General features: G+C 55.9%; 1 protein-coding gene across 2 annotated transcripts; it reads right to left on the reverse strand.

Moving 5' to 3' along the window:
* Positions 1 to 7,731: 7,731 nt before the first annotated feature.
* GPR157 (G protein-coupled receptor 157) lies at positions 7,732 to 25,594 on the reverse strand. 2 transcript variants are annotated; one of them, XM_043573720.1, is made up of 5 exons: positions 25,125 to 25,543; positions 12,590 to 12,803; positions 9,766 to 9,960; positions 9,036 to 9,279; positions 7,732 to 7,952 (listed from the first exon to the last, which is right to left on the reverse strand). In XM_043573720.1, exons 1-4 carry the CDS (start codon positions 25,505 to 25,507, stop codon positions 9,064 to 9,066), a joined length of 1,008 nt encoding a protein of 335 aa, XP_043429655.1. In that variant the 5' UTR covers positions 25,508 to 25,543; the 3' UTR covers positions 7,732 to 7,952; positions 9,036 to 9,063. The 2 variants fall into 2 exon arrangements, with proteins under 2 accessions (XP_043429655.1, XP_043429654.1); XM_043573719.1 differs by having other exon boundaries at positions 7,732 to 9,279; positions 25,125 to 25,594.
* Positions 25,595 to 26,089: the final 495 nt, after the last annotated feature.

Genomic DNA, 26,089 nt, shown 5'->3' on the forward strand with positions numbered 1-26,089 from the left:
TTGCTCAGGCCTTGATCCTGGGGTCATGGGATCGAGCCCCCCGCACCCCCCCTCACCCCCATCAGGCTCCGTGCTGGACAACGCAGAGCCTGCTTGGGAACCTCTCTCTCTGCCCCTCCCCTGCTCACACTCTCTCGCTCTCAAAATAAATAAATAAACTTAAAACAACAACACTCCATCTCTGAATTTTCATCTCAGATGTCGGCTAATCCAAAGCTGTGATCATCGAGATCCTGATGCCTGGCTGGCTCCGTTGGTAGAGCATGCGACTCTTGGTCTCAGGGGCATGAGTTGGAGCCCCACGGTGGGCCCGGAGATTGAAGACGGAGCATAAAGCAAGCTGAGAGCAAAGTGCAAGCTAACAACACCCCACCCCCTCACCCTCCACCCCCTCCCCTGCCCCAGGTGGGACATGCATGACATTCCTCAGCTGCCCAAGGACAAAGGACCGAACACAAGTGGTTGAACTGACAGAGATCACAGGACCTGAGTCTCCACCGGTTTGCAAATCTTCGTAAATTACAAGAAAAAGGCACTCTTACCAACAGTCTAATGTCCAGAAACCACAGCCCCAACATCACCTTCCCCTCCGTAGTGAGGTGGAGATCAAAGGCGAGAAGGAAATGCGGGGAAAATTAAGTTTCCTTATAACCTGCAGCCCATTGACAAATACTCGAGGCCAATACAGAATTTAACATTTCTTCAGGGAACCCCCTACTGTCTTAATGTTAATGCTTTGCTAAGAGGGAAAAACAACCTTAGCTTGACAATAGCTAGGCCTCCAGTAACCTGTGAGTCCTTAGCATGTGAAAATCCCTTTAGGAAACTTCCTCTTGACCTGACCTGCCCCAACTCCAGAGTATATAACCAGTCTCTCCTCAGGGTCCTGGGGCAGCTCTATCCTGCCCACGGGTCCTGTCCCGTGCTTTAATGAAAACCCTTTTTGCCCCAAAGACGTCTCAAGATTCCTTAGCCGTTTGCTCGCCAACCTCACGTCAGATTTCGTCAGTTTCTCGATCCCTGCCTAATCGAAGTACATTGAGAGACCCACCTAAGCCACACTTCAACAGCATCACCTAATGTCCCAATGTTGCCGCTCTCACCCTGAGATACAGTAAGGCCTTGTCACAAAAGTACTCTTCTTTATCCTGGTCTGCAACCTGTGCAGCTGGCCAGGGCTTTATGTTGAGAAGGGCTACCTCATTTGGCCCCAAACCTAAGCAAGAGCTCAGTGAACGCTAGTTATTAGCTACTAAGAATGTCCGACCTAGTAACAGTAGGCAAAGCCTTTCTTCATGGGGCCTGGATTCTAGACTCTTCTCCAGGAAGCGATTCTGATGGTTTTGTTGTTTGTTTTGGACCCACAGGCTTCATTCAAAAAGCAGTCCGCCTTTCCCCCAAAGCTTCTCACTTTCCAGATGTGAAAGGCTTAAGCTCCAGGCGCGTGCTGGGCTGGCCCTGATAGAGGCCCACCATGTGCCAGGAACAGGGCAGGCTCTGGGGGAACAGGCCAGAAGAGGAGTATCTGCAGACATTGCTTGCCAGAGGTCTGCTTGGAAGGCCTGGCGCAGACGCAAGCGCCCTCTGGGCAGAACGGGAAGAGGAAAAAAGGATCTTCCAGGGAGAGGGAACAGCATAGGACAGCATGGAACAGCACTGAGAGGTTGTGATTGAATAAGGAATACATATTCGGTCTTCGTCTCAGCCCTGGCGTACAGATCCTAAAGTCCTTAGAATCTCCTAAGTACTGAGAGGGGAAAAGGCATATTGACGTCCATGTGATGACTTTTGGAAAAGCCCCTAGGTAAGCTAGGGATGAGACTGGGATGAGATTCAGTCCCGCCGTTGACTTCCTGGGAGCGGAGAGGGGCTACAGAGTGAATTAAATCACGCATGGCCAATAATTTAATCAGCCATGTCCCTGTAATTAAACCTCCATGAAAGCCCAGAAGGACAGGGGTCTGGAGGGCTCCTGAGTTGGTGAACAGGCAGAAGCTCGGGGAGAGTGGTGCCCTTCCTCCACGCCTTGTCCCAGGAGTCATTTCCACCTGGCTGTTCCTGAGTTATATCTTTTCGTAATCAACCAGTAATCGAGCAAGCAAAATGTTTCCGAGTTCCATGAACCCCTCTAGCAGATTCATCAAACCTGAGGATGAGGTCGTTGGAACCTGATCACAGCAGGGCGGTCAGACGCACAAGTGACTTGAGATTGGCATCTGAGGGGTGGGGGGCGGTCTTGCGGGACTGAGCCCTCCTTCTGCAGGACCTGACGCTGTCTCCAGGCCAACGGGGGTCAAACTGAATTGAACCATCGGACACGCAGCTGGTGACGCAGATTATTGCTTGTCGGTGTTGAGAAGAAACCCACACGTCACAAGCATGGACCAGCGTGCTGCTTGCTGGGTGAGGAGGGTGGTGAGAGCTCGGAGAGGGGACAGGGACCAGGCGAGGGGAGGCCAGAGGGCACACCGGGGGTTTGGGCCGTTCCCTACAGTTTTTGCTGTTCAGCCTGGGGGTCGCCTGGCCAGACTGTGCTTTGGGTGGCGCTCAGGACCTCCCTAAGCAGGACGAGGGGGAGGGGGCCGGTGGGAAAGTCAGGGAAGGGTGATGAAGGGAGACAGGACGGGTGGGGACAGGCACGTGGAGCCCTAGGAGGAATGTAGGGTGGCAGGAATATTTCTCAGCATAAGCGGGACAGGCTTCTTCCGTTTTGTCACAGGTAAGCACACAGCATCCAGTTTAGAGACACGGCGGCAAATGCAAAGGAGAGAATAGCTAAAAACAAAAACAGAACCTGCAGCTCCCGTCACAGTGGTCGTCGCCTAGAGGTGAGACTAAGGCGCTGATTTTTCAATACTATTTCAATTTGTGTGTGTTGTAAGGCGCCTGGGTGACTCAGCCAGGTAAGCGTCCGACTTCAGCTCAGGTCATAATCTCACAGTTCGTGGGTTCGGGCCCCGCGTCGGGCTGTGTGCTGACAGCCTAGAGCCTGGAGCCTGCCTCAGATTCTGTGTCTCCCTCTCTCTCTGCTCCTCCCCTGCTCATGCTCTGTCTCTCTCTCTCTCTCTCCTTCAAAAATAAATAAAAACATTTAAAAAATAAATAAAAATAAATTTGTGTGTGCCGTATCTTTAAAAACAATGTTTTCTTAATGTTTACTTATTTTTGAGAGAGAGAGAGCGGGTGGAGGGGCAGAAAGAGAGGGACACACAGAATCGGAAGCAGGCTCCAGGCTCCGAGGCATCAGCACAGAGCCCGACGCGGGGCTCGAACCCATGAACTGCGAGATCACAGCCTGAGCTGAAGTCGGACGCTCAACCGACTGAGCCACCCCGGCGCCCCCATGTGTGACATCTTAATAGCAAATTTAATGTAAAGAAAAGATGCAAACCATTCCCAGGGGCTAGTCGATGTATTTTCAGTTCGTTAATGTTACTAAGACTTCGATTCTTAGGACGGTTTTAGGTTCACAGTAAAAGTGAGGGGGAAGGTGCAGAGGCTTCCATATCCCCCTTCTTCCACACACACAGCCTCCCCACCGACCCTCTGCCTCACAGCGCTGTGTCTGTGACCTTGGATGAACCCACTTGGGCCCATCATCGTCCAAAGTCTGAAGGTGAGCGTTAGGGTCCCCTCTTGGTGTGGGACATCGTGTGAGTTTGCACAAACGTGTATGAACAAGTATCCCTCACCATGGTGCCATACGGGGTGGTCTCACGGGCCTAAAAATCCCGTGCTCTGCCCATTCATCCCTCCCTCTCCCTCCACCCCTGGCAAACCCCTCCACGGTTTTGCCCTTTTCAGAATGTCTGAGAGTCAGAATCGTCCTGTATGTAGCCTTTCGGACTGGCTTTTCATCCGTGGCTTTTCAATGCATATCATCCGTGGCTTTTCATGGCTGGACGGCTCATTTCTCGGTGGTGAGTGATCTCCCATGGGCTCGGTGGCCTACTGATGAGCATCTCGGTCGCTTCCGAGTTTGGGCAAGTACGCACACAACTGCTACCAACATCCACGGGACGGTTTTTGCGCGGATGTGAAGGTTTTCAACTTGCGGGTGAATATCGAACGCCATCGCGGGATCAGATGGGAAAAGTGTGTTTCGTCTTACAAGAAACTGCCCGACTGCGTTCCAAACTGGCTCTCCCGTGATGCGTTCCACCCACAATGAGTGAGAGTTCCTGTGGCTCCACACCCTCGCCGGCATTTGGCGTTGGCAGGAGTCTGGCTATTCTGACGGGTGCGCGGTGGTATCTCAACGTTTTAATTTGCATTTCCCTGAGGATACGCGATGCGGCGTCTCTTTGCCCACGCTTAACCTGCCATGTGTACATCTTCTTTGGGGAGGTGTCTGTCAAAGCCTTTGGCCCATTTCTTTTTTCTTTTTAAATTTTATTTTGGAAAGAGAGGCAGGGGAGGGGCAGAGGGAGACAGAGAACCCCCAGCAGGTCCCACACTCAGCACAGTGCCCGATGTGAGGCCCCTGGAATCATGACCTGGGCCCAAATCAAGAGTGGGATGTTCAACGGACAGAGCCACCCGGGTGCCCCTTTGGCCCATTTCTTAATTCTTAGCATTATGTATTAAGAGTTCATTGTAGGGGCGCCTGGGTGGCTCAGTCAGTTAAGCGTCTGATTCTCGATTTCAGCTCAGGTCATGATCTCGCAGTTCGTGGGTTTGAGCCCCACATCCGGCTTTGCGCTGACAGTGCGGAACCTGCTTGGGATTCTCTTTCTCCTCCCTCTGCCCCTCCCCCCGCTTGCATGTGCACTTTCTCCCTCTCTCTCTCCTCTCAAAATAAATACACTTAAACATTAAAAAAAAGGGGCACCTGGGTGGCTCAGTCGGTTAAGCGTCCGACTTCAGCCAGGTCATGATCTCACGGTCCGTGAGTTCGAGCCCCACGTCGGGCTCTGGGCTGACAGCTCACAGCCTGGAGCCTGTTTCCGATTCTGTGTCTCCCTCTCTCTCTGCCCCTCCCCCGTTCATGCTCTGTCTCTCTCTGTCTCAAAAATAAATAAACGTTAAAAAAAATTTTTTTTAAAAAAGAGCTCATTGTGTATATTGGATGAGTTCTTTAACCGATGTGTCTGCTTTTTTCAGTCTTGGTGATAAATAACTGACCTACGTGGCGGTATGTTTAGGGCATACGGCACGGCAGTTTGGCTTGCGATGCTGTGAACTGACCACGCTGACGAGTTTCACTACCGTGCACCTCGCGGAGACACCCCGACGTGTCTTTTGCAAATGTTTCCTCCCAGTCCGTGGCTTCTCTTCCCATTCTCTCGAGGGGTCAGGTACTTTTAACTTCACAAAACCCAGAGACTAGAACCAAGGCACAGGCAGCGCTTCGGGGAGCGGAGTTCCCGGGATGCAGCAGTGTGGCACGATAAAATGGTGCAGGAAAGGGGACAGGGTCAGTGACCCGGTGCGGGAGCTCCTCACTAATCAGAGTTTAGCTCCAGGCGTGAGTCCTTGGAACCTGGGCCTGTTGGTCTCCTATGGGGCAGGGCCAGAAATCTCTATTCTACAGTCCCCATTCCCCCACCCCCCATACACCCGAGACCCTAGCACGCACACTCGGAAGCTGGCTGTGCCAACGGTGTGCCCCGCCCCCCCCGCCACTTGACTATATTTGCCCACAGAGAAGGGCCCAGATGTTGTTTCCAGGTCCCAGCCGCGTAGAAGGTTCTGGAGCCGCCCCACGGCACAGGCCAGTCTGTGCCCACCCCTCCAACCCCCATCGCCGGCAGTCCGTTCACCAAACACGCAAAAGAAAAAATAGCTACTTTATTTCATTGAAAACAGCAAGACTGTGGCTTCGACCCAAGATGCCCAGGGTTTCATTACAGTTTTGCACCCACCAAAAGACCGCTCGCTCATTGTGCCAGGACAGGACGTCTGTATAAAATGTTTCTTCCTGTCGGGCACACAGCGAGCTGTTCGCACCCTCAGCCCAGGACCAAATCCTACTCTTTATTAAATGACAAAACAAACAGTGCCTGGCGAACCCGATTCAAAGACCAAGGTTCAGAAAGTGCCTGAGAAGAGAGGGCTCCGGCCCAGGAGCCGCCGAGGGGGCCGCAGCACCTGTCCAGGCTGTTACGCATCCGTGACGGGGGGTTGTAGCCGGATGGACACGAGCAGGGCTGATGGGACAGAAAGAAACCCACTGGGGCCTGAGCGAAGCGGAAGACGAACGAAGCCTCTCTTGCTCGATCGGAAGCAGGAGCCCCTCCCACAGTCCTAAGACTCGACCTCATCGCCACCACCATCCAGTTCTGAATCCCGTCACCCCCTGACCTGGCCCCTGGGACAAGCCTGTCCCCTGCCCACGCCGTCTCCGCCACCTACAGTAACACATCCACCTGCTGCAGAGACGGGGCGGGCAGTGGAGGAAGCTGGAGCGGAAATAGCCAGGGGTAACCCGTGGGTGGGTTTTGCAAAAGCAGACGGCACGGCAGCGGCATCAGACAAGCGGAATGAGAACTTGAGGCAGCCCCAGGCACCCAGAGAGTCTCCTGCGCCCCTACTCCCTCTGCGGGCCTCTCCTGACCGCGGCCTGCCTGGGGACACCCAGGTCTCGCCAGTGCCGTGGAAGTCACACCGGGCGGCGGACAGCCAGCCCTGCCGTCTAAGCCCGGGACTCTGGGCCCCCTTCCGAGGTTTTAGTCTCACATCATCCACGTGCCCCACACGCTAACTCAGCTGAGAACTGTTTTCTTTTTTGCAGGAAGCAGCTTCCTAAACGTCTGCTCCATTCTAGAAGCGAACGTGAAGGTCTTTACGAGCCATGTGCCCAGGACCTGCTGTATCGTCCTTAACCCCGGATTCCTCTTACACTGGCCGCTTCTGTAAGGAGACCGCGCCCCTGACAAGTAGCTTTCTGTAGGGCAGCCCGGGGCTTCTAGTCCCTAAGGGGATGACTGCCTCTTGCTGATTTTCATAAAGAAAACTTTTTCTTTAAAAAAAAAAAAAAAAGGAAACCAAAAAAAAAAAAGCATTTTGGACCTAGCTCTGTCGACAACTCTTTCTTTCCCATTGTCTTCCTGTGACGGATTTTGCTTTTTTTTTTTTTTTTTTCAACGTTTATTTATTTTGGGGACAGAGACAGAGCATGAACAGGGGAGGGGCAGAGAGGGAGACACAGAATCGGAAACAGGCTCCAGGCTCTGAGCCATCAGCCCAGAGCCTGACGCGGGGCTCGAACCCACGGACCGCAAGATCGTGACCTGGCTGAAGTCGGATGCTTAACCGACTGCACCACCCAGGCGCCCCAACGGATTTTGCTTTTAAGAAGAAACTAGAAGGGGCACCTGGGTGGCTCAGTCGGTAAAGCGGCCGACTTCGGCTCAGGTCATGATCTCGAGGTCCGTGAGTTCGAGCCCCGCGTCGGGCTCTGTGCTGACAGCTCAGAGCCTGGAGCCTGTTTCCGATTCTGTGTCTCCCTCTCTCTCTGCCCCTCCCCCATTCATGCTCTGTCTCTCTCTGTCTCAAAAGTAAATAAACATTAAAAAAACATTTTTTTAAAAAAACAGAAGAAACTAGGAATCAACAGGGCACCTGGGTGGCTGAGTCGTCCAACTCTTGATTTCGGCTCGGGTTATGATCTCACGGTCCGTGAGTTCAAGCCCCATGTCAGGCTCTCTCCCTCTCTCTCTGCCCCTCCCACGCACTCTCTCTCTCTCAAAATAAATAAACTTAAAAAAAAAAAAAAAAGGGAACCAACAGTATGATGAGGCTTTGGCGTTAATCCAGAACCGTTTTCCAGGTTCAGAAGATCGTTTCGGTTTTGCCGAGTTCTGACGGGGCCCAGGGGAAGGACAGGTGTGGGGTAAAGTGGCACTTTCCCTCCGCAAGCCTCCTGCAGTGATGCTGTCACCAGCCACCTCCGCCAGTGATTTCTGTGACTTAACAGAGGAACTGTTTCCTGAAACACGAGGAAATTGTTCCTGGAAGAGCCGTGAATATAGAGAGAGACACAGACGCTCATTTGAAATCCTTTTCTCTTAAATGTAAATCGTCATTCCCGTGATGCATGTGTCACTTCCCGCAACCAACGCCCCAAACCGTCCCCTTCACGTTGGAGTCCGTGTTTGGATCATTCACGGACTCCCTGGTCACCTTTCCTATAAAAAACTAAAGCAGGGAGCGAATAAACTGGCTCCCTCCCCATCTCAGTGTTCACAAGGGCAGACCGGAGGAGGGGCAGTGGGCATCCACGGGGATTCTCTGCAACGGCCTCTTCCTGTCCCCGTCCTAGCTCTTGCGTTGGACGAGGGAACCTGTATTTTAAGTGACCGGTGAAGGGAGGGTCTGGGTTCCGGCCTGTGCTTGAAATTCAGACACAATCTGCATCAAGGGTTGGCAACCCATACATACAGAGGTTCTGGGGGGGCCCAGGGAGACCGGCCGCCCGGCGCCGTTGTGTTGGGCTCACGTGATCACCGGAAAACCTCCCGGGGAAACCTTCGACCAGCTTAAAGGGAACTGGCTCTCTCACTGACGAGCAAAGCTCTCTGCGAAAAACAGCTGGGCTCTCCCGGAAATCTCAATGCCCCCCGACAAACCAAAAATCCGCTTCACGACATCTAAGTGGGGGACGCATCTCGGCCACCCCCTGCCATTTTATTTAGGATGAGTGCACGGTATCCACATCTCACTGTGCTCTCCTCCCCACAGGCGTGGGCCCCTCGAACTGTAAACAGTGCTGTGCGCGGTCCCGGGGCCGATGACCGCTGGACCGCGGGGCGACCTAAAAGTGACCTCGTGCCACCGGCTGCCCTGAATCTCACGGCCGACCCTCCTGCAGACGGGTACCCCTCCGAGCGAGCGCAGCAGGACGCGGGCGGGCGGGCGTGAGTGGGGATGAGCCCCCGGAGGCTCTAGGAGGTAGAAGGAGATGAGTTTGCTGGCTGCCCTCCCCACCGGGCGTCAAGAGCTCGAAAAGCAGAAGGTTAATAGTTCCGCAGCCATCCGGCCACACGCCCTGCAGCGGGGACTCCCGGAACCACCTGTCCCCAGGTAGGCAGCACCTGTGCACGGAAGCGGGCAGGGAACAGCTCAGGTGACTGGAAGTTCATCTGGGGTGTGTCTGGATCCCTGAGATTCGCCGGTCTTGGAGGGCGCAGGAGGCTTGGGAGGGCCAGCCGGGCTCTGGGCGGAAGGCTGGGAAGGACAGCAGCGGCAGCAGACAGAGAAGAGCCGGGTTCGGACGGCGTGGGTGCAGAGGACGAACATGATGCAGTTGGCACCGCCCTGAAATGTGTTCCCGATCCCCTGTCAGGGAGAAAAGAGGCCTGAGTGCCGCGGCTGGAGGGGGGTCTTAAACCCACACGCAAGGGGGCCGGGAGATGCTGCGGACCCCAGAGCCCTGTCCTCCACCCCCTGAGGCGGGTCTGGAGCGCAGGCCTGGCCCAGACCTGTATCCCCAGGTCTTCTGGGTTGGGAAGGACAGGATCGGTCAACTCGGCCGGGGCTGCTCCTAGGCCACGGGGGAGAGCACCTTCATGCCCCTGGGCTGCACGACAACCTCACGGCCCTTCCACCTTCTCTCACCAAGGCTAGCCTTGTCTCGGGCAGCGGGGGGGAGGCACCGTGCATCCGAGATCCCTGCCAGCCCCGGGCTGGCTGGTGCGCTGGGATGCACCTGCTCTGCGGCTGGAGGAGGGGCGGGGGGGGGGGGGAGGGGAGGGGAGGCGAGGGGCACGGGACCCAGCGCCAGAGCAGTCAGGACCCAGGACCGGGGAGGGCAGGCCTGCGTACGTGCAGGACGACCAGCACTGGCGACTGCACCGCCGGGGAGCCACAGAGGGTCAGGACGAATCGCACGGTGCTCCAGACCCGGAGGCAAATGAAGATGAGCGGAATGAGGACCAGCTTCTTGTCGGCCGCCGAGGCGTGGCGCCGAAGCCTGTGCTCCTCGGAGAGGATGGGCCGGTACTCCGAGAGCGCCTCGTGCTGTGTTGGGGGGACACAGAGAACAGGCGTGAGCCAGGCGGGCTGCCCGCCGCCCTCCATCCACCGCCCGCGACGCGTCTCCACCAGGGCGTCCCACGCACGTCTGACGCCTCCCGTGTCGAGAAGGCAATGCCTGATCCGAGCCCCAGAAACGGCGTCCTTCCGGCCGCCCGGCCCAGGAACCCCCTCCCGCTGCTACAGCCCGCGTCCCATCCCTAGGCCCTGCGGGTTCTAACTTCAAAAGACATCAGAATCTGGACGTTCCGTCCACTGCCACTGCCAGAGGCAGCCTGGTCCAAGCACCGTCACCGCCCCTCCGGGTACTTGCGGCTCCCTCTTACCGGTCTCCCTCCACCACCCTCCCCACCCCCCCTCCTCCCACCGCAGTCTTGTTCTTGGCACCGCACGGTTCCTTGGACACCTAAGTCAGGTTCAGCCAGTCCGCCGCTCAAAGGTCTCCCCGCTTCATACGTTCCTGACAAGGCCTAGCTCTGACCTCAGGCTTACTGCTTTCCCCTGGTTTCCTCCAGCCACTCAGGCCTCCTGGTTATTCCCCAAACTTATACCAGGCACACCCTGGCCGCAGGGCCTCTGCACTAGCTGTTCCCTCCATCCGGAGTGCTGTTCCCCCGCCCCCCCCCCTTCAAGTGTTTGCTCAATGTCGCCCCCTGGAGGAGGTCTATCCTGACAATGGCTTTTAAAGTGCAAAGGCATTTCCCGGGGTTGTGCCATCCTCCTTCCTAGACGCCATTCATCCTTGTTTATCAGGCCTGTTGCTGATGACGGTCCTGTCCTCCCCTCCAGATTGCAAGCCCACCCAGGCTGCAAAGGCCTGTGAAGGAGGGGGCTCCACCCAAAGCTGGGGGAGAAAGGAAAGGTGAGCGGGCACAGGCTTTTGGCTTCCCGATTCCTGGGAACACCCTTCAGTGAGAGGACGGGGAGGCTCCGTTTCCAGATTGCAGCTGAACTTCTAAAAAGAGATGAAGCTCCTCATAACAAAGATGTGTTTTTCAGCCTGCCCTGTGTCCGGGACCCTGAAAGCCCAGGGGAGGGGAGAAGCCACACGTCTTGGCACCTCTGAGCACCCAAGCGGCGGCACCTCACCTGCTCGGGGCACCTGCTTCCTCCCTTCCTCCCCTGGGGCGACAGCAGCAGCCCTCTAGAACCCAGGGAGCCTGGGGGAGCAGGGTGGCCCTTCCAGAACCCAGGCAGCCTGGGGGGCAGGGGAGTAGCGGGAGCCCTTCCAGGACCCGGGGAGCCTGGGGGAGCAGGGTGGCTGTCCTCTCCCTTGCAAAGCTTGCTCCAGCTCACTTGTTTTTAGCTCTCCTTCCTAGCTGGAGGCAGAGAACAGCCCATACACCTCCCCGCTGGCTAGTCTTCCCGTTTTCTGGAAACACTTGCAGAATTGTAAGAGAGAACCCCTTCTCCCATGGGGTGCTCGAAGGCACCGCACCAGGTCTCCCGCCAGGGTGGGTTGGGGGCGGGGGGAGGTCAAGGCAGAAGACAGACACACAGAAGGGCAGCTCCACAGGGGCGGCCCGGGAGGCTTCATCAGGGAGCCCAGAACCTTCCCAGGGTGAAAAGGAGCCAAGAAGGGAGTCCCGGGCCGCCAGGAGACGAGCGAGGAGACAGATTTCAGACCAGTCGGTCGGCAGCCCCAGCGGCGCCAGAAGAGGCTGGCAGGGAGGTGGGCGGCCGTGACATTTCTGCGTGAAAAGAGAGCCCGAAGTCTAGACTCCGAAGTCGCCGGTGGGAGCCGCGGGGAGCCCCCTACGAGCTGGGAAACGGCTGCCGAGTCACAGGACGCCGGGAGACCGGACCGGGGACACGCTCCCAGCAGGTCCAGCCCGACACAGGGGCGAAAAGAAGGCCCCGCCCCCGGCGGCCGCAGCAGCCCCGGCCCGACCTCGGACGCCCCGCTCGGCTCCGCGAACTGGTAGCGCTCGGTCCCCGTCGCCGTCCCCTTGCGGCCCCACCGCCACCCGCCCCGCAGCGCCTCCGCCGGCAGGACGCCCGTACTGCACGCCCGCAGAGCCGGCAGGACCAGGAACCATTTGGCCACTTGGTGCGAGGAACAGCTTTCTTGCCTGAATTTCCGGCCAGCGCAGCTCGTGCTCTCTGAGCTCCCGAGACCCCGAAGAGTCCCCCATTTATGACACGCTTTTAACGACCACAGGTAACGCGGTGAGGCGTCTGTGTCGCCGATTACGAAATTCCACGCCCTCCTCTTCCAGGGGCGTCCAAGTTCGCCCGCTCCCCGAGCAGTTCAACGCTCTTGGAGGGGGAGCAACCCCGGAGACCGGCCAGGAGGGGGCAGCAGAGGCCTATGCCCCGAACACAGGCGGGGGCGCTCGCCTCCGCCTCCCGGACTCCACGCACCGTGGCTCTGGCCTCAGGGTCTGGGCGAGTCTGGGGAGCCCCTCGGCCTCTGCCAGTCTCCCTTTCCTCATCCACAACGGAGGAGTGACAGGACCCGCTCCTGCCAGGGCCGCGTGATTAGCCAACCATTCGGCCCACGATGCACCATCCCGGCTTGTCCCCGAGGTGGCCGAGCCCAGCACCGGGCTGCCGGGCACAGTGGCCACAGGGAGGTCTGGGCTGGGGGGCTGGGGGGGCCGCAGGTACCTACCGCCCTGTTTATGTGCTTCCTGATGAGGAGGTAAAGCACGGGCAGCGTGACGTAGGCCAGCATCTCCCACAGCTTCCCGGTCAGCAACATCCACAGGACGCGGTCCTCTGCGTCCAGGTCGATCCAGCACCAGCCGACCGACACGTCCGAGGCATCATAGCCGATCTTCTTCAGAGCGACAGCTGCCACGGTGATGGCCAGTGGGACCCCCCAGCTGAGGAACAAGGGACAAAGGGGACGCTGCGAGGTCAGGCCCCGCCCCCGGCAAAGCCGGTAGGGGCGAAGCGAGCGGACGCTCCGCGGACAGATCGGTGCTCTCCAAACCCTGCACCTCACAGCAGAGAGGCGGGCAGGAATCCTCGAATCCCCCACCCCGGCCCCGCTCCGCCCAAGCCCTGCCAGGCCCACCCGAATGTCACGGAGCTCGGGTAATAGGACACAGGGATGTCCCGGCCTCCTGCCTGGATAGACACCACCCCCACCTCCCTCGGAGGCCGGGTTCTGAATCAGAATTGCTGGGCTCCTTGCAGACGGGCACGAGAACGCTGTGGTGTGGGGAGGGCAGCTCCTTCCTGCCCCCAAGGGGCCTGCATGGCAGCACACAGACACCGGCCCATGTGCCCATGGCTTGCCCACACACCCCATAAACAGCCAGGCTCCCCTTGGTCCCTTGCACACACAGGCAGCTTGGGTTGCCCGAGCAGAGGGTTCCAGGGCCCCGTGCACCTGCAGCCGTTTCTAGAAGGGGAAACAAGGGCTTTGGGTGGACACATGTCTATGGCCCAGAGGCCTCCTTGCTCCAAGAGAAGGGGTTATCCCTGGAAAAGGGGGCCCCCTAAAGCATAAAACCTGGGGCAGGGACCCCCTCTCACAGAAGCACGGGGCTGACATTTTGGGAGCTCACCCTGATGGCAACCCAGTAGGATAAGGGCCAGGCCCCAGGGTGCTTCCTGGTGTCCCCGCACCAGTCTGCTGGCAAAACATTTGAAACGGGCCAGAGGGACACCCAGAAGCTTCATGGTGGCACGAGGGGTGGTTAGGAGCCTGGGCTGTGACGCCACAGGCTGGGTCCAAGTTGGCCCTGCCCCCACTCGGCCTCAACACATCAGTGTCTTTCCCCACCAAGTGGGGTTGAGAACCAGGCCTGGGACCGAGTAGGTCATTATGAGATCGCCAGTAAAGATGGGCGTGTGCCTGGCACACAGGACTGGGTAAGTGTGTCAGCGTATCTGACCGCTGTCCTGGGTCATGACTGACGGCCCAGGATTCTGGCCTGTGGTGCAGGGGCCAGGAATGTGGGAGGCCCACGCAGTTTCTGCCCCCTGGAAGAGCACACACGGGCCCGTGTCCCAGGTCAGTCACCAAAGGACAAGCACTATGTAAACAGATCACGGTCTTCAGTAAAATGCTTAGTTCAGAAATCGGTTATATATACATATATATGTATATACGAAGTTACATAGGTATATATGAAGTTTATTTATTTTGAGAGAGAGAGAGAGAGAGTGAGTGCAGAGGAGGGACAGAGAGAGGGGGCAGAGGATCCGAAGCAGGCTCCAGGCTCTGAGCTGTCAGCACAGAGCCTGACATGGGACTCAACCCCATGAACCTCGAGATCATGACCTGAGCTGAAGTTGGACACTTAACCCACTGAGCCACCCAGGTGCCCCGGAAATCGGTTATATTTTGAGAGCAACAGCAGCTCTTTTTAAGTCTATTTTTATTTATTTACTATTATAAGTAATCTCTCCACTCAATGTGGGGCTCGAACTCACGACCCTGAGGTCAGGAGCTGCATGCTCTTCTGGCTGAGCCAGCGGCTCTTTCTGAGAGAAAGTTGTGGAATAATGATGAGACCGAGGCTGTGCGTTAGTCTTGCCAAACTGAGAAGTGCTGGGGTCAATCAGAGTCTCTAAATGCTGCCGGGGCTAGGGTGGAACAGAAGGGAGGAAGCCAACTCCCGGACCTGCGAAGGACTTGGCGTGGGGCACTTTCAGAACAGAGGTGCCTGTTCAACGTGCCCCTGTCCCCACCCTGGCCTCTGGGGGGGGCCCACACAGGAGCAGGAGGATAGCGTCACTGTACCTCTGCACCCCGGCCTCTGCTCGCCCAACGGCGGGAGGGGAGGCGGGACGCAGCCTTTCTTGAGGTCACCAAGGCACAGAAGGGCCAAAAACCCCCACAGAAATTAAAGGGTTATGAGAAAGGTACCAAGTTAGCCCCGGGAGTCTGTCCATTTTAAATGCCTGTTCTGTCAGTTAGTCATCTGTTTAGCTGATATATATTAGCGTCAAACTGTTGTGTCGTAATAAAGGGTTACCATACGAAACCAAAGCTCATGCCATCCTGGGGCCCGGGGACAACATATGTCACAGCTATGAGCTCCATGAAGGCAGGTGCAGGGCTCTTTCCAGCATCTAGAACAGCTCCCGGCACCTGGTAGGGGCCAAACAAGGACCTGCTGAATGAATGAATGAATGAATGAATGGAGTTTGAGCCAAGTGACTGAGACAGCTTTCCCCAATTTACTCCTTAACTATTCATTGCAAGGACATCATTGTCACTGAAAAGGAAATAAGAGGCTTTATAAAGTACTAAACTGCAATCCTGAAGTTATTTCTGTTTCGACCACTTTATGGTTTACAGGGTTCCTCCTAGCAGAGGGGTGCCTCCAGGCTGGAAGGAAGGGAGAGCACAGGGCAGGAAGAAGGAACCGCTCAGTCAGCAGGGACTCCTCCTCTGTCAGCATCTTGACGGCGCTCACAGGAGACCTGGGCCCCACACGGAGACGGACCCCGCTCTGTGACTTGTCATAGGAAAGCTACAGAGTGATGGGTTTGTATATCCTGTGTATCCTGGGTTGCACCTGGAGCTAAGTTTGTGTTGGGAAAGAGCCCGAGAGAAGACCAAACAGGTAGAGGGCTTTCAAGGGTTGAGAACGTGGGTTGACCAGGGCGCCAGGGTGGCTCAGTTGGTGAATCAGGTCATGATCTCACGGTCGGTGGGTTGGAGTTCTGCTGTCAGCGTGGAGCCCACTTTGGATCTTCTGTCTCCCCCTCTCTCTGCCCCTCCCTTACATGCACGCTTTCTCTCTCTCTCTCGAAAATAAACATTAGAAAAAATACGTCCTAGGAACGTGGGTTGATCAATCAGAGTCACTATTTGAACATAAGCACAGACGGGCAGAAGCTGTTTGGGGAGGTATTTAAGGGGGAGCCGGGAAGAAGAGGTAACGTGAGGGAAGGGTGGGAATAGAGTGGGAGGGAGGGAGAGCCTAGTAACCCACAAAGCAGGTTCTGCCCGACTTGTAATTTATGGGTATGGGCTGGCGTGCTGGCGATGTTTAACAACCGGCTCTCCGCAAAGAGTGCATGTGTGTGTGTGTGTGTGTGTGTGTGTGTGTGTGTGTTAGGTAGGAATGCATGTACGAATACATGTCTCATTAATGTAACTGACACCAAACGTGTGACGCGCACGATCTGTAAGTAACATAGACGACACAGCCCTCCTTGTTGTGACTTCTGAAGAGCCAACTGAGTCTCACAAAACGCGTTAGTTGGTCTGTGCCGACACCCTGTGGTTGCAGTTGCCAAATGAAAGCAGTCCCATGATGTGAAGTTGGTTGTGTTTTCGTTTCCCTTCCCGAATAAGATGAACGTGAAAAGGGAAACCTAAGAGACCAGACAAGTGCCGGAACGCCTCTTCTCACCCTCTTAAATACCCGGCTTCCTGCCTGCCCCAACGGGGTTACTATCTCTGCTGAAGTCCTCACAAGGAACACTTCGTAAGTGTCATCCTCACTAACATCTTCTCCGTTCCCGTAAGTCTAGATCCAGCAAACTGTGGCCCGAGGTCCGTTTTTTTTTTAAATAAAGTTTTATTGCAGGACAGCCTCATTCACACTCGCTTGCGTACATGTGTATGGCTGCTCTCAGGCCACAGAGAGAGCAGGGGTTGGAAAGGTGTGACTGAGATAAGGCGGAAAAGAACTACTAGCTGGTTCTTCACAGGGAAAGGCTGCCGACCTCTGCTCTACGCAATCGACAAAACAATGAACCAGCCCCTGATCTGGAGGGGCTGCCATTTTCCACGGTGTAAACATCCCCACTGTGGCTAATTTCAAGTCGCCAATACGGGCGGTAGGGAACAGATGTGCAGCATGCCCAACAGTATTCCCCCTGCACAGAGACAATGGTCGTAAATCACCTCAAGTGTACGGATAAGAGTAAAATCATTAAGATGTAGTTCCTGGCATTTTTGTTACTCTTTTTAAAGTAACTGACTCTTGGGGCGCCTGGGTGGCGCAGTCGGTTAAGCGTCCGACTTCAGCCAGGTCACGATCTCGTGGTCCGGGAGTTCGAGCCCCGCGTCGGGCTCTGGGCCGATGGCTCAGAGCCTGGAGCCTGTTTCCGATTCTGTGCCTCCCTCTCTCTCTGCCCCTCCCCCGTTCATGCTCTGTCTCTCTCTGTCCCCAAAATAAATAAATGTTGAAAAAAAAAATTTAAAGTAACTTACTCTAAGTTTACATACTTTGCTTTTTGCTAATGGCTGTATTTAACAATCAGCTCATAAAATGCCCTAAAATTTAACGACTGGGGTCTCGCCGGCTGGCTCAGGACAACCACTGGACAGAGGATAAAAACGGATAAGAAGCTGCAAGACGCCCTGTGTTCTTAACCTGTAGAGTGAAAAGACAGTCAGTATTTGGGGCAACCTCGGATAAGCCGAGCCATTCTCTGGCCAGGTGACCAGCCCGAGTTGTAGGCGCCATGAATCCAGAAGGCATTCCACAAAGACATGCGCGACACGATCCCTGCTTTCCAGAAGGGTGTACTGGCAGGTACCTTGCCACAGTTTTTTCTTTTCCCTCCCCCCAAAGAAGCCATCAACCAAAACATTAACAAAATCAGGACAAGTAAAATATAGCTGAATAGCAGCACGTGGAGAAGACCAAGGGCTGTAGTTGATTATGACCTAAAAACTCATGTGGTCAGAGGGACCACCCTGGTGCTCAGATGGGGCAGATCAGAACCGCCGGGGAACTCTCCCGCCTCCGTGTGGACACTTGCGACCCGCATTCTAAATCTGAGATGGTTAAGCTGGCACCAGAGCCAGGCACGTCAGGAGATGCTGGGCCTTGGGCCATCCTCAGATGTTTAAAGACCCCTGATGAGGTGCGGCTAGGACCTGACCTAGGAGATGGGGTCAGGAGGCTGGAGGAAAGGGCAAGGTGTCTTGCTCGATCCCCAAACTGAGGGCTGGACTGGCCCACATGCAGGGGAGGCTATGAAAGGTGTCTGAAGAGGGACAGGATTAAAGCAGGTGACTGATAAGGCCCTTTCTCTCCAAACCTGTGACTCTGAGAAGCAGGGCTGGGGGCCCATAGATGGAGGGAGCCCGAAGACCACACGCTGAGCAGAGTCCCTCACTTGGAGGGGTAACCTAGAGGTTCTTCGAGAGGTGCCCACACCCCCTCACTCGTGTTCACCTGGAAACCAAGGCCAGACTCCAAGTCGGACTCATTCTCCCTCGGAGGCTGTTAAGGGCTGAGTTGCGTCCCCCTCAAAATTCGTATGTTGACGTCCTAACCCCAGTAGCTCAGGATGTGACCGTAGCTGGAGATGGGGGTCTTTAGAGAGGTGATTAAGTTAGAATGGTCTGTAAGGTGGGCCCTAATCCAGCACGACTGCTGTCCTTAGAAGAGACTGAGATACACGCGCACACACGCGCACACACACACACACACACACACACACACACAGGACCATGTGAAGACACAGGATGTAGACGGCCATTTACAAGCCAAGGAGAGAGCCCTCAGAGGAAACCAACCTTGCCACCCTTGATCTCAGACCCCTGGTGGGGGGCCCTCAGTAAGCTTAGGGGAGGGGTGAACAGACAAAAAGCCATTCAGATTTACCACAAGCTTAGCTCCTCCTTGGAACTTGGCCATCCTGTTGCTTTTCAGTCTCCTCCAGAGGAGCAGAACCGGAGGTACCACAGGATGAGCCAGGTGGTGAGTAAGCCATCCCTAACACCTGCATTCCCTGGCATGTGTCAGATGACCGTGAGCGGGGGCGGCCCGTCCCCAGGACAGTGATGCTCTGGGTTTCCCTTGGGAGTCCCCAGCTCTGCCCACATGGGGATCTTCTGTTAAATGGTCTCTGAAACCTCTCCCACTGGAGTCATGGGCGGGGGACACCTGCAGGGGCAGGGACAGTTCCACTTTAGCACACAGACGGGAATAACCTTCCACCCGCCGCCTGAAAGGTCTGCTCAGTCATCTGCCCCCACCCCAAACCTCATTCTTCCCACAGATCTTTCTGCAAGGGGGTTGGCCCCTGCTGGGAAAGAAACAGGAGCCTTTCCCAGTGCCTGGTCTGCGTGCCGTGTGGCCCACGGAAGGCCTTGACCGTTAACTCAAAAACTGCCTTGAGAACAAAACTATCGGGCAACAATGTGCCAATTTAGAAAGCACTTGGTGGCAGGACAGAGCCAGGCCCGTAGGGAGGCGCAGCTGCAAGGAGCCGGGCCTGGTGAAAGGAGTCACAAGGCCCGTGGCCGCCTAGAGGTTTCTTCCCGGGAACAATGGGCACTTATTGCTGAGTGTGGGGCAGAGGGGTGGGTCGTGGGAGAAGCGCAGGGAGCCGGCCACTGCCCAGGCCACCATGAGGTCGCTCCGCAGCTCTGGCCGCAGAAGGGAGTGGGGTGTCTGTCCAAAGGGACTCTGAAGCACACACATCCTGGCACGCCTCTGCAGCCCCCGGGGCCGGTGGGCATCAGGGAGCCACGCTGCAACGCTCGGAGCCACTCTCCTGGCCGTCCAGGTCCTGGCTGACTGGACGCCGGGGAAGGACGGGCAGAGTCTGACCTTGCCCGGGTAGGAAGGTCAAGGGCAGCCTCTGGTGCTGCGCCCAGTATCCCGTGAACACGAAACGCTGTGCAGAGACCTCACGAGGCAGCAGTGCCCTCTGAAGACTTTTTAGGGGGAACAGGTAAAGCCAGCCCAATTCTTGTTATTTTGGGGAGCACTGGCCGACACGGGGTGCTGTTCGTGCGGCTGCTACCTGCGCCCCTCACTCAGACGCACCTGCCTGGGGCCTCGTCACTGGGCCCCACGGTGAGCTAGCTTCCCACCAGAGAGCTCAGAGGATCTTCCCCTTTGTGGCCCCTGTTTCCCCTTTTGTCCACATTAGAACTTCCCGCTCCCCACAGCATGGGCCTTTTTATTTTTATTTTTAAGTTTATTTATTCATTTTGAGCTTGAGCCAGGGAGGGGTAGAGAGAGGGGGAGAGAAAGAATCCCAAGCACAGACCCTGAAGTGGGGCTCCGAGCCACGAACCCTGAGATCGTAACCTAAGCCGAAATCAAGCTTAACCCACTGAGCCACCCAGGCGCCCCTCCCCCCACGGCAGGGATCTCGATGGTGAACTCGCGGTGGGTGCCGTAGACTCTTCCTCCAGAACCCCCAAGCAACCTCTGGAGTGGGCGGGCCCACGTGCCCCCATCCTCTCCCACCTCAGTGACACCAGAAGAAACCCTAAGACTGCTTGAGGCGGCCAGGACCCTCCCTTCTGACTTGGTGGAATGTGGCGCCCCTCCCCGCCCCACCCCTCCACCCCTCCCACCTTCCTCCTGTGGTCACAGGACACACAGGGACAGCTGGCACAGTGGCGCCTGGGCACACAGGTGCAGGGGACAGTTCACTGACCCTGAAGGAGCCCACCACCCCGTGCGGGGGGACCGGAGCGGACAACTGCTTTCGGAAGGCAGGGCGTGAGTGATCCCCAGGGGGACCGGGATGGTTTCTGGCCGACCTGGCTTATCTGACCAGAAGAGAACTCCCCCCCCCCCCCCCCCCCCCGCCAGCTCACCACAGCTCTAGGCCCTTCTAAGAGGTGCGAATCGTAAAGGGTCCCCGATGCATGCCCAGGTGAATGTAGAACATGGGGTGACTGTGTCAGGCTGCCTCAGCAGCTAAGATACAGCAGGGAGGGGCTTCTTACTACAGGGATTTCCCTTTCATGCTGCCTATTCTCACACAACCTTAAAAAGGCAACCCAAAACAGGAAATTCACTTCAGAACACTGTCGGGTTCAATGTATGCTAAACGAGCGAGCGGGTTAAGTTTGAGGAGTGACAGATCTTTATCACAACGAGATATTTACTAATCACAAAGGGGGAAACGGTAACTGCAGTGCGAAACTGACAGGCAACACCTTAATCAGGCGATCAAAGTTAATATCACCAGATGGCGGGGGGAATCAAAGTCACCCGGGGAAGGGGGCAATGAGAAGACGGTGCTTCTGCGAGATTCCAGCCCAAGGACAGGACCTGAAACCACTCTTGGGGAAGCAGCTGCCAGCCCGGCAGAGGGACTTTCTGCAAAACAGACCAACCGTACTCTTCAGGGGCGCCTGGGCGGCTCGGTTGGTTGAGCGTCCGACTTTGGCTCGGGTCATGATCTCCTAGTTTGTGGGTTCGAGCCCCGCGTCGGGCTCTGTGCTGACAGCTCAGAGCCTGGAGCCTGCTTCGGATTCTGTGTCTCCCTCTCTCTCTCCGCCCCTCCCCTGCTCGTACCCTCAAAAATAAAATAAACATTAAAAAAATTAAAACACAACAAAAAACCCAGACCTGTAACTCTTCAAAAAAGTCAGTGTCGTGAAACACTAGGAAAGACGGGAGAACTGTTGCAGACTGAAAGAGAGCAAAGAGACCCGACAACTAAAGCAAACACAAGCCCAGGTTTCCCTCTGCTGTCGGGGACATTCGCAGAAGACAAAGTCTCTGTGATGTCCACTGTCAGACAGCATTGTTCCGTGCTGTACTGTTTTCCTGCTTTTGGAAGGTTTATGTGGTTACTTAAGAGACCCTTCCTTTCTTTTGGAAACATACACTAAAGGATTTAGGGGTTCCGGGGACATCAGTTTACAACTTTTTTTTTTTTAATATTTATTTTTGAGAGACAGAGTGTGTGTGGGGGGGGGGGGGTGCAGAGAGAGAGGGAGACGGAGGATCCGAAGCAGGCTCTGTGCTGATAGCACAGCCCGATGCGGGGCTTGATCTTACAGACTGTGAGATCATAACCCGGGCCCAAGTTGGCCGCTCAACCGACTAGAGCCACCCAGGCGCCCCAAGTCTCCAGCTTACTCTTAAATGGCCCCAGAAAAATAACTGCAGAGGACAAAGCAAACACGATAAAATGTTAACAATGGTGGAAATCTGGAACGTCAAAAATAAATTGTTTCATGACACCTCAATTTTTAAAATTGTCGTCAGGCCAAGAGACAAGATGGGATCATAAACACAGGATGGACCCTCTAGCCCCGAGCCTCCCATCTATGGTTCTGTGACCTGGGGCAAGTCTCACCAGCTGTGACAGGAGGGTGACCATCCTGCCTGGCCCCTGGGTCACTGGCTAAGGAATGGAACTGCATTTTGCAAGACGTCAGGAGCCAGATGCAGGCTTGTGATGAGATACCGTGTCCATGAGGATAAAGTGTCAGCAGCCCTCCTCCAAAGCGGGGGAAAAAAAAGTCTTTCTGTAAAGGCAACCTGGTCAGTTATTACGATGGGGTCTTGGGGGCACTGCAGGCTCTTGCTGGGAAGTGGTGTATGGGCAGGATTCTATCCCGCCTCCTGCTTTACATGGTTGCATTCCGTTTTATAGATGGGTTTTTTCATTTATCTCATACCGTTCAAAAAACACGACTTAAAGAGTTCGCAGCCAGTATCTAAAGGCTGTGATACATTTCCGGTAGGATGCAATTTGTCATCTACTGTTCCCTGATTTTTTGGACATTCGAGTTGCTTCCAAATTCTCACACAAACTCCCCTGTATATACAGCTTTGAATGTATTTTGGATTATCTCTTTAAGGATATATAGGCTCCTATAAATAGGATCAGTGGACCAAGGAGTACTTTCTATGTGGATAATTCCAGTCTACATTGCCAGTAATAATGCAGGAAAATACCTGTTTTCCTGGCATTTATCGTGTTAGTATTCTACTTCACTATTTTTTGCTAATTTAATAACAAAATGGTAGCTCACTGTCAAATAATTTGCATTATTTTGAGTATGAATGGAGTAAACTTTTCCCCACATGTTTATGAGCCGTTTTGACTCCGTGTCCGGATGTGTCCTCTGTCCACTCACCAGGATATCTGCTGGTTTTTTTGAAAAAATCATTTCAGGGGCGCCTGACTGGCTTAGGGGGCTGAGCGTGTGACGCTTGATCTCGGGGGTCAAGAGTTCAAGACCCACGCCGGGTACAGAGATTACTTAAAAATAAAATCTTTTACAAAATCATTTCATGAAAACTACAATAGACATGATCAACTGGAGGTCTGAAGAAGATTGATTTTCAGCAGTCTGAAATGGTGAAAAAGTGGATGACCCTGCAGCCTCTGTCTGAAGATCAGATTTCTCCTGCCGACAGGTCTTTAACAGTTATACACTCGTCCTCCCAGGAGAGGCGCTGGAGAGGCCTTAGCAAGGTCATTAGCAAGACAGGCTGGGAGGATCTCAGTCAATAAATGAACCTGTTAGACAGGTTTTCTACCAATCCTCTTAGACCAGCCAGGAGCTAAGCACTAAGCTTCTGAAAGGGAACCCCAGAGAATAAATTGTCATTCTCCCTTCCTAGCTGGGATATAGATAATTTTCTCCTTCTCCTTCTTGTAATTTTCCTTTAAGAAGTAGATGGATCACATTCAATGGACAAGATGAACAATTCCCTTCTTTTCTGTGGCCAGCAAAAGGGGCTTTCTTAGGAGGCCTTTCCTAAGCATCACAGAAAACACCCCTAGGACTGAGCTGAAGGAACTCCCAACTCAGGTTCATCAGGAAATGTATCTTCTATAGGATCTGTACTAGGTTCTCTTTATCCCTTAAAAAACACATTGTAATATATATATATACATATATATATATATATATATATATATTTTTTTTTTTTTTAAGAGGGGAAAAAAAGAGAAGAGATTCTTGGCAAAGAAAGCCAGTCGGAGGCTCGATTTCTCAAGTACATGTGAACTCTAGTCTACATGCCAGCCACGCCCAGCCAGACTGCTAAGGACTGGGTCTCTGGCGTGGACACAGAGCTCAGGGGGGTGCTGCAAGGGGAGGAAAGGCAGCCCCTGTGAGTCCCTGCAGCATCTGAGGTCCTGTCTCACTCCTTGCCAAGCTTTTGACATGAACAGCTGAGAAGCAGGCCATTTCGTTTCCCAGGGACCAGCTGGCCTTCATCCAGCAGTTCTGAGACCTAGAGGTCAAGTGACTCCTGCAGACTTGTGATCTCACTGTTGTGACACCCAGGTGACCTGTCTCTACCAAACTGCTGAGTGTCCTCAGTCCCATGGAAAGCACTCAAGTATTTAACAGAGATGTCCTATAATTAGGGCAGCACTAGGTGCGCTTACGTTTTTTTAATGTTTATTTATTTATTTTGAGAGAGAGAGAGAGAGAGAGAGAGAGAGAGAGAGAGAGAGAGAAGGAAGGCGGGGCAGAGAGAGGGAGAGAGAAAATCCCAAGCAGGCTCAACCTATCAGCACAGAGCCCGATGAAGGGCTCAAGCCTGTGAACTGTTGAGATCATGACCTGAGCTAAAATCAAGAGTCAGATGCTCAGCTGACTGGGCCACCCAGGCGCCCCAGTATTTGGTGCTCTTATCTGGGAGAGGAAAAAGGGCAAACAAGCCCTATAAGATTCCGGCCTTGGGTGCAGCACGGGACACCATCAGATGTCAGAATCTTGAAATTACACCAGGAAGGCGTAGGTGAGGGTGACCTAATGAGACGCTTCAATGCCAGGGCAGGGCACTGCCTGGGCTTCCTCTACTCCCATACACTCCAGGCAGCTGGGGGCCCTCTTCCAGACCAGTTTCTGCCACTGACCTCACCCTCAGAGATGCCGAACCCTAGGAAGTCAAGATGGTCTGGGTCTAGAGACGAGCAAAGACAAAATAATGAAGATGGTCCTTTGTAAATCTTACAGCTGAGACACTGCAGGTAGCAGGGGGCAGCTAGCCTGGGAGTGGCTGAATGCATCACACCTCCTGTGGCACAGGGTGGGGGCTGGGAGCAGCCGCCCTCTCCAGCCTGGAGCCCAGCCTAACTCATCTCTCTGCCTGGGAACAAGGCGCTTTTCCCCAAGGGCAGCAGAGATGGCCAGAACTTAGGGAAGGCATAAGCTGTCTTCCAAGTTAGGAGGGCCGAGCTCTGGCCCTACCCCCACCCCCGCCCTCCAAGGGGCTGCGCTGAGGCACCCAACTCGCTGGGAGGCTCGGGCCAGGGCAGGCAGGAAGGGGCGCCCTCGGCGCTGACGCTCAGGACAGGTCCAACCTCTCCACCCGCATCGTCCCGCTGGCCCCGGGGCTGCCCCCTAACATGAGCAGACACGATCTGCCGGGCCCCCCGCCAGGGGTCCGACCAGGACGCGGGCGCCACAAGGGCGCGAGGGCCCCAGAGGCAGCAGGCAGGGCCCAGGCGGGGGGGTCGGGGACTCGAGGGAAAGCAGCGCCGTTGTCACCCACCTGACCACGTGGAAGGCCCAGAGCAGGCGGCCGGTCCGAGGCTCGCGCGCCGCGCGGACGATGCTCAGGTACAGGTAGAGGGCGATGGCCACGGTCCAGAAGAAGGAGCTGGTGTTGGCGAAGGTGGAGAGCGCGCCCTGCAGCACGCAGTCCCACGAGGGGCCCGCGAAGTCCTGCAGCACCCCGTAGAAGTAGGAGGCGGCCGAGAGCAGGTCGGCCAGCGACAGGAAGAGCAGCAGGCGCCGTGCCCGGCTGCGCAGGTCGGGCCACAGGGCGTGCGTGGCCACCAGCAGGCCCGAGCCGAGCGCGGAGAGCACGCACGACAGCAGCACCACGGCGCGCTCCGACGGCACCAGCTCGGTGGGCGGCGCGGGCGGCGGCATGGCCCGGCGGGCAGGGGGCCGGGGCCGCGGCGCCGCGGGGACAGAGGCCGGGCCGCGCGTGCGGCCGCCGCCGCCGCCGCCGTCTGGGCACCGACGCGCCCACAGCTCGCGCCCCGACCCCTCCCGGTCCCTCCGGGTCAGCGGCCCCGGCCCCGCCCCTTCGCACCACCCCCGCGCCCTCCACGCTCCGCCCCGTGGCCCGCGGGTCCCGTTCCCGCCCCGCCCAGGTCCCAGCATCTCGCCCCGCCCTCACGCCCCGCCCCCGCGCCCTCACGCCCCGCCCCGTGGCCCCCAAGCGTCGTCCGAGACCCAGCGCCCGGACCCCGAGCCACGCCCCCACGCCCTCTAGGCTCCACCCCGTGGCTCCCGGGTTCCCCTGCCGCGTCCCCGCGCCCCGCCCGGGCACCCTCCTCCCCGCCCCCTACGCCCGGGCTACCCCTGCTCCAGCCAGATGGCTAGGACATCCTGTCCTGGACGGGGAAGGACTGGCATTTCTAGGGCTACTATTACCTTCCTTCCTTGCAGCCAGCTTGGGTACGGAGTGTGTGGTGGGTGGCGGAGGGAGGCATTCTTTCCACTAGT

Source organism: Prionailurus bengalensis, chromosome C1, assembly GCF_016509475.1.
Source record: "Prionailurus bengalensis isolate Pbe53 chromosome C1, Fcat_Pben_1.1_paternal_pri, whole genome shotgun sequence".
NCBI lineage: Eukaryota > Metazoa > Chordata > Mammalia > Carnivora > Felidae > Prionailurus > Prionailurus bengalensis.

Bases quoted from the DNA above. Each gene is read 5' to 3' on its own strand.
- GPR157 (XM_043573719.1), bottom strand. From the start codon at position 25,507: ATGCCGCCGCCCGCGCCGCCCACCGAGCTGGTGCCGTCGGAGCGCGCC. The intron at 12,804-25,124 runs GTGGGTGACAAC...CTTGTTCCTCAG, and splicing joins TGGGCCTTCCACGTGGTCAG to CTGGGGGGTCCCACTGGCCA. The intron at 9,280-9,765 runs GTACGCAGGCCT...TCTCCCTGACAG, and splicing joins CAGTGCTGGTCGTCCTGCAC to GGGATCGGGAACACATTTCA.